This window comes from Atta colombica, unplaced genomic scaffold (assembly GCF_001594045.1).
Source record: "Atta colombica isolate Treedump-2 unplaced genomic scaffold, Acol1.0 scaffold13, whole genome shotgun sequence".
Classification (NCBI taxonomy): domain Eukaryota; kingdom Metazoa; phylum Arthropoda; class Insecta; order Hymenoptera; family Formicidae; genus Atta; species Atta colombica.
In genome coordinates, this window is record NW_017259217.1 from 433,497 (window position 1) to 440,630 (window position 7,134).

Consider the following 7,134-nt stretch of genomic DNA (forward strand, 5'->3'; position numbering starts at 1 on the left):
GGAAATTGTTTGTAACGTTCAAATTCTGAAAGCCATTGAGTCTTATTAAGAGGCATTTTTTCTCCTAGCAATTTCCAGGTAACCATAGATAAGCCTGATTCGGTGAGTCTTGTTATACCACCTAAATACATAGAAGAAAGGAAAAATAATTTTCGATTGTTTCTTAAATATAAATATATTTTATTTATCTTAACAAGTACTTAATGTGATTAAATATTACATAAATTTTAATTGCATATATAATAGACTCCATTAAATCATGGAAGAGAGAAATATTAATCTGAAATTCTATTTTCCATATGTCTTTTCTACAATGCTCTTAAGTATGATACAAATGTAGTGATAATATACAAAATAAATAATAGTACCCAATGCGACTGCTATAAAAACCATGCCGCCACAAGTGAGCAACCAAGATCCCACAATTTTCTCATGTTTACCGCTTGGTTTTGAGACATAATTACGAATTATGACGTTTACTTGTTTAAGTGGTTTCTGTCGTTAAAATTAGTTTAATATTAAACATCGTTTAGTTTATTAAAATTACATAGCATTGTCAGATATACTAGAATGTTCGTTACCTTTTGAAACAAGAATTTTGAACAGTATTTCAAAGAAATATTACATCGCTCAACGCCAGCACTTGCATTGGTAAACAAGTATTGTCGACTAAGTATGCGTCTAGTAGCATTATACGCTCCTAATACTTTTGTATGATACCTTACGATATTCAACATATTACAAATACTGCAATCAAAATACAAGAGTTGACGAACATCAAGCAATCAATAAACATAAATGCACACTGATGTGAAGTATTAATTCTCGAAAACACGTAAATAAGATGTGATAAAATTACGCCTTGCTGAGCCTTCCGGCATAACGTAAGTGTACTTCTTGTATCCCACGCATACAGCGAAAGTTCTCTATATTCCAAAGTACAGTAGGGGCTTCGCATAATAAAAGGAGTAGAGAATAGAGAACAGAAAATAAGAATTTCAACTTATCAGAAACTGTGTTCCACAATACATTATTTCTGATAGGTTGAAATTCTCGTATTCATAATCAGGTCTTATATTTAAGGGTTCCTTAAATTTATTTTTAGATACTCTAAATTATTTCATTGGTTGCTGAGCATTTAAAGATAAATTTAAGAAAATCTTAAGTACAAAGTCTGATTATGAATACGGGCATTATTCTCTGTTCTCTGTTTCTTGTTCCTTTTATTGTGCGAAGCCCCTAAGAATTCCAACCCAGAAACTGTGTATTCCACAATACATGATTTCTGATAGGTAGAAAGTCTTATTTCCCTGTTCCTTTTATTGTGTTCCTTAATACTGGAAGGACTATAGATGACTATCGATGGCACTAACATCTATCTGCCTAGAATCCCTAAAGATAGTCGCGTCAATGGCCTAATTTCCACCGAAAGTTTAAATCGGATCAGAATGTAAGAACCAACTAACTACAATCGAGCATTCTCCTGTCGTTCGCGTGTAACAGGGGAATACTCTACTGTAATTGGTTGGTTATTACATTCTAATCCGGTTTAAATCCTCGGTGGAAACTAGACCAATATAAAATAAAATAGTGTTTAACTCAATTAAAGAGAAGGGTTTTAGACTTCTCTATTACGTAGAACATAGAATCATGGTGGAAGTTTTGATTAATAAAATGATGAAATTATTTTAGATGTATCAAAATTATAGGTAAGCTTATACATTATTATAAAAGTTTTTAATTAAAAATATATTAAAGACACAAATATTATGTGGTAGAAAAGCATTGAAAGTGACATTCTAATCCTAACAGCACAAAATCGACTCTAAGTCGACTCTGAGTCGACTACGCTTCTAGACGTCTATCGACTTTAGACGATTTAGAGACGTCTCTAAATCATACAATGTCCCACTTTAAAGACGACTGTGAGCTGACTTTAAGTCAACCATTCTAGGTTGTGGTCCGATTCATGCCCACAACGCTCATGAACAGCATTCATCCTTGTTTAATTATAATTAAACAACAAGGATGAAATAATTCCACATTTAAGCTTTGTGAGTGTAAATCGCACTAGATGTCCTAAAATCGACATTGGAAGGATGTCTGTACAAAATCGACTTACAGTCGATTCTAAAAATCTGACTTAGCAAAGTCAATTTATAGTCGACATATCGACGTTTGTACTGTTGGGATTGTCATCAATCATATAATATTAACATTTTCTTCGCAGAAAACATGACTAAAACATGATTAAAACATATTATCAAAAAGATTATTTTCAGAGAACAAGGAACAACAAGCTATCCAACGAGAACTGTGGGATATCGAAATTACACATCTCATTGAAGAATGAGATTAAGATTAAAGTTTGATCAATCAGAACAAAAGAAGTTAAAACTTCTTTGTCCTTCCTCATTGATGAAATTTCAATCTTTAATCTTCAATCTCATTCTTCAATGAGGTGTGTAAGTTCGATATTATATCCCAGAATTTTGATTGGACAGCTTGTTATTCCCTTTTCTCTGCCTATTGCTTGTGCCTATTGTGTTTAAGCCTTTACTGTATGGAAAATGTGTGTGTGTGTGAACTAACTTAATGAGTGTATAGTTGTACCGATATTTTCATTCTAAAGGTACACTGTCATTAGATATCGCGTGTCGCGCGCAACTAACATCGCACTGGTGTGTCGGAGCCATAAAGCAACTAGATATGCTTGCTGAGCGATTGTATACGATTGGCTGGATATATAAGTGACAATCAATTGTTTATTTATTCGGCGGGCTAGCCGCTTTGTCAACTTGAACGCGCCTATTGGCTGTGTTCAGCAGACTCAACAAGTGATAAGGTTGACGTCCCATAAAGTAGAAATTTACAGCGGAACAGAACAGCGCGACCAATCACAATCGCAGAGAAGAAAGCAGAGTAATGACCGCAGAGTTGTGATTGGTCGCGCTGTTCCATTCCGCTATAAATTTCTGTTCTATGAGACTCCAGCCTCAATGTTCGCTACTATTGATGTATTCTTTTAGATCTAAAATATTGATTGGATAATCTAAAAGAATACACCAATAACAGCGAGTTTTTGCTCAATTATTGATATTCGCTGAATGCACCCCACCTCTCTTTCTTTACATTTTCCTTTACTTGCTTCCTTTACCAAAGTTCGAGCATGTGTGCAGTGTGCGCTGAATATCTCGTGTAAATAACGTTTTTTGGTTATGGCTTTGTCACCGAATTTTGATTTAAAAGAGCAATTAGATATTAGTTTTAAAGATACAACGGCTCTAAGTTCATTATGTAGAAATATAGCTTCCAGTATGTACTTACTTTATTAAAAAATCTTTTTAAAATGAATTTCTTATGTACTTGTGTTATATTAAAGATGTAGTAGTGAGAGATACAAAAATTAAATTTTTACATTCAAATATTCATTATTTTTACATTCAATATTTCATACAAATACATTTTAGAGTCAAATAATTTATTTAATTTTTTTAATTTAATGATTTCTTCAATTCAGAAATTTAATAAAATTTCAAGTTACAGTTTATATAAATGTGAATCTTTCTATGTGAGAATGGTTATATCTCTTAATGTAACAAGTATAGTGAAATGTATAAATTTTATTATATAGTTATAAAAATTAATTTAAAATTACATTATAGAAGATACTAAATGTTTTGTTTTAGAAATAGAATCAGGTTCTATAAAACTTTATACATTTGTGGAGATACTAGGTTCCTATATGACAGATCAAAATGTTCTTACAAGAGAAAAAGGGGTTACAACTCTTTCTTCGGTTTTATCACAATTACCCCAAGATTATCTTACTGAATCAGAATTGTATTTTATTACAACATTTTATTGCGACAGAATGAAGGATCATTATAGTATTATACCATCTGTATTAAATGGTATCCAAGCAATTGTAAGCATTTGTCTAAGAAGCATTCTTATCTTTTGCATTATTTTCCACTTTTTCATTTTTTTATTAATTTTTTTATAAACTTTCTTTTTAGGTGAACATGATTCATTTACCTCAGAATGCATCATCGTCCTTATTAAGAGTTATGTTTGAACATGTTCAATGTCAATCTCAACTGTTACCTGAACGTTGCAAAATATACTTAGTACTTAAAAGTTTGATAGAAAACAGATTAAATGATATAAAGCCCATGGGACCAGATTTAGTTTATGGTATTATCAGCTCTATGGATGGTGAAAGAGATCCAAATAACCTTATGTTATTGTTTAATATACTACCACATTTTATAAAAAGTTTTCCATTAGGTCATTTAACCGAAGAAATGTTTGAAGTTATGGCATGTTATTTTCCAGTTGATTTCAATCCTGTAATTACATTATCAATTTATTTTTCTGTCTTGTCTTTTTTATGTAATATTTGTAACATTTAAATATATACAATTTATAAATGTTTTACAGTCTGGCATAGAGGATCTAAATGTAACAAGAGAAGATTTAGCAGAAAAATTAACACCTTGCTTATGCGCCATCCCAGAGTTTGCAGATTATTGCTTACCTCTTATAATTGATAAATCATATTCCACTCTCAGGGTTGCTAAACTTGATTCTTTAAATTTACTTCGTGAAAGTGTTCAAATATTTGGATTGTCCAAGATAGAATCATATCTACCAGATCTATGGACAACTTTAAAAAAAGAAGTAATACCAGGAAGAGATGTTGAAATAAGAGACACTGCTTTACAAGCAATAACATCTTTAATTAATATTATATCAGTTGATGAAACTGTTTGCAAAAATTTTATTGACAAAATAATCGTTGACGTAAAATCATCATTATGCGATGTACAACTTAGTTTGTATAGACCTGCCCAAACATTACTGGAAACAATAGCTGCAATTAATAAAACAATATGTGTACAAATATTGCAAATTATAATACCTTTATGTATTGGACAATATTCTACAAAGAATTCATTTAACGATAAGATTGCATTGATAGAAACATTAAATAATTTGATGAAAATATGTTCTAATTATAATTTTTGCTTTCAAGGTAAGTTGAAATATATTATTATTTATTGAACTATAATACAATGATGTGACGTTTTATATATTTATATATAATATATAAATAATAAAAATTTAATCCAGATGTTCCAGAATTATCATGGACAAATATACCTCAAACATATTTAGATAGTTTAACAGTAGAAAATATTGAATTAAAAAGTAAAATATTCTTTGGTTTAACAATCCAAAAAGCATATTTAAACGGTGTACAACGTTCTATATTATATAATGCGATATATAATGAAATTGAAACAGGATGTGATAAAATACAAATTATATGTCATACAACTATTATAGATTTTGCAACGTTGTATCTTGAAGAAATAATAATGTTAGTTAAAGAAAGATTGTTATCAAACATAGGTAAGTTAAATATATATATAATTGATGTAAACTTACTATCAATGTATAAAAATGATATTAATGAAATGTTTCAGATGAAATGGAAGTAGAATTATTGAAACGTAGAATAAAAGCTTTATCAGCAATTGCAAAGATACATGAATTAGGTTGTATAATACTTCCGAAAATTGTTACAATATTAACGGACACTGTTAATACTGATATATGTATTACAATATTATTAAATATCCAGAAATTAATTGCTTTAAAGAAATCTGATTATAACATACATCAATTTCTATATAAGGAATGTCATATTATTGATAAACTAATTTTATATGAGACAAATATTATCGATCATAAAATGTTGATATCAAATATCTGCCAGTTAATTGTACGAAATCTTACAATCGAGGAACAACATGCAATTGTAGAAAAATATGCTGTGGCTTTAGATACAAAGATTCCCGAAACTGATGTAACTGTAATGATGAATCTTTTCATTTCTTTACGAAGAGATATTGATTTGAATCTAAATAATGATATGGCGGAAAATTTGTATAATCTTGCAACTAATAATTCCAATCTGGATATAAGGCAAACAAGCTGTAAATTTTTATCTGTATTATTAAATAAAATAAAAGTGTCAGATCTCGATAGAATTGTATCTTATCTAGAAAACAAAATAAATAATAATTTAAGTGCAGACAATGATATTAAATTGAAACAATATACAGTTAATTTTCAAATTTGGATGACTAAAGCACTCGTTATGAGAGGATACGCAAAGTCTCAATACTTTCTAGAGAATGTACGTACATGGTTTAATTATAATAATTTAATATTCTGTTAATATAAATAAATATAATTTAAATAATATAGATAAAATAATTTTCGTTTGTTTTTACAGCTTACACTCTTATTAACTCATGATGAAATAGGTCAATTTGTAGGTGAACAATATCAAATTTTAGTAAATAAATATGAAGATATTTTAATAACAGAAAATTTTTGTGATGTGAAAATTTTTTATAAACAAAGAGTGTTCGAATATTTGTTACGACAAAATATTAATTTTACAAGCGCAATGAGACAGAATTATCTTATTGCTTTGGTACATTTACTAGAACAAATGCCTGAAGAATTATTATTTCTACATTTAACTGAGGTAAGTTTTAAATGATAAAATATTATCTTGCAATAAAAATATTTTGATTAATATATTATGTTATTAGTTAGTACCGCTGTTGATTGAGTCTCTATCTCTTAGCAATGAATATTTAGTACTTTGGACATTGATGTCATTTAAACTATTACTTGACACTAAACATGATATATTTTCTGATAATTTACAATGTATTATACCAAGACTTATACAATTATCAATGCATCGAATTATGGTAATTATTTACATTAATTTTAACTTTTCCAACTTTTATTATATATGTATCACTATATAAATCTTATATCAATACTTATATTGATAGGATGTTAGAATTGCGGTTTTAGAATGCCTAGTGCATTATGCTAATTATCCCATTATTCTAATCAATCCATACAAACAAACTGTATTGGACAAATTGGGGGTAATAATCGATGATCGTAAACGTTTAGTAAGAAAGGCTGCAGTAAATGCGAGAACACGATGGTACTTAGTGGGTGCATCTGGAGAACAGTCAAAGGAATGAACGATGCAATTCGGTTTTGTATATATATATATATATATATATAATAAAA

The 7,134-nt window shown here is 29.2% G+C and overlaps 2 protein-coding genes across 2 annotated transcripts in view; one reads left to right on the top strand and one right to left on the bottom strand.

Annotated features, from left to right (window-relative positions):
* The window catches only part of LOC108684275 (cytochrome c oxidase assembly protein COX15 homolog), a 2,131-nt gene extending 1,099 nt beyond the window's left edge, over positions 1-1,032 (bottom strand). The window contains exons 1-3 of the mRNA XM_018188511.1: positions 582-1,032; positions 369-495; positions 1-121 (exon numbers count right to left, since the gene is read on the bottom strand). The exon at positions 1-121 is cut by the window's left edge and continues 11 nt beyond it. Of these exons, the coding sequence (XP_018044000.1) occupies positions 1-121; positions 369-495; positions 582-737 (404 nt within the window). The 5' untranslated portion in view covers positions 738-1,032. The remainder of the gene's footprint in view (positions 122-368; positions 496-581) is intronic.
* Positions 1,033-3,191: 2,159 nt separating this feature from the next.
* On the top strand, positions 3,192-7,085 carry LOC108684261 (MMS19 nucleotide excision repair protein homolog). Its single transcript, XM_018188492.1, has 9 exons — positions 3,192-3,315; positions 3,690-3,928; positions 4,020-4,352; positions 4,444-5,038; positions 5,137-5,418; positions 5,493-6,208; positions 6,308-6,565; positions 6,633-6,797; positions 6,885-7,085. Exons 1-9 carry the CDS (start codon positions 3,219-3,221, stop codon positions 7,083-7,085), a joined length of 2,886 nt encoding a protein of 961 aa, XP_018043981.1. The 5' UTR covers positions 3,192-3,218.
* Positions 7,086-7,134: the final 49 nt, after the last annotated feature.

Bases quoted from the DNA above. Each gene is read 5' to 3' on its own strand.
- LOC108684261 (XM_018188492.1), top strand. From the start codon at position 3,219: ATGGCTTTGTCACCGAATTTTGATTTAAAAGAGCAATTAGATATTAGT. The intron at 3,929-4,019 runs GTAAGCATTTGT...CTTTCTTTTTAG, and splicing joins TAAATGGTATCCAAGCAATT to GTGAACATGATTCATTTACC. The intron at 6,798-6,884 runs GTAATTATTTAC...TTATATTGATAG, and splicing joins TATCAATGCATCGAATTATG to GATGTTAGAATTGCGGTTTT.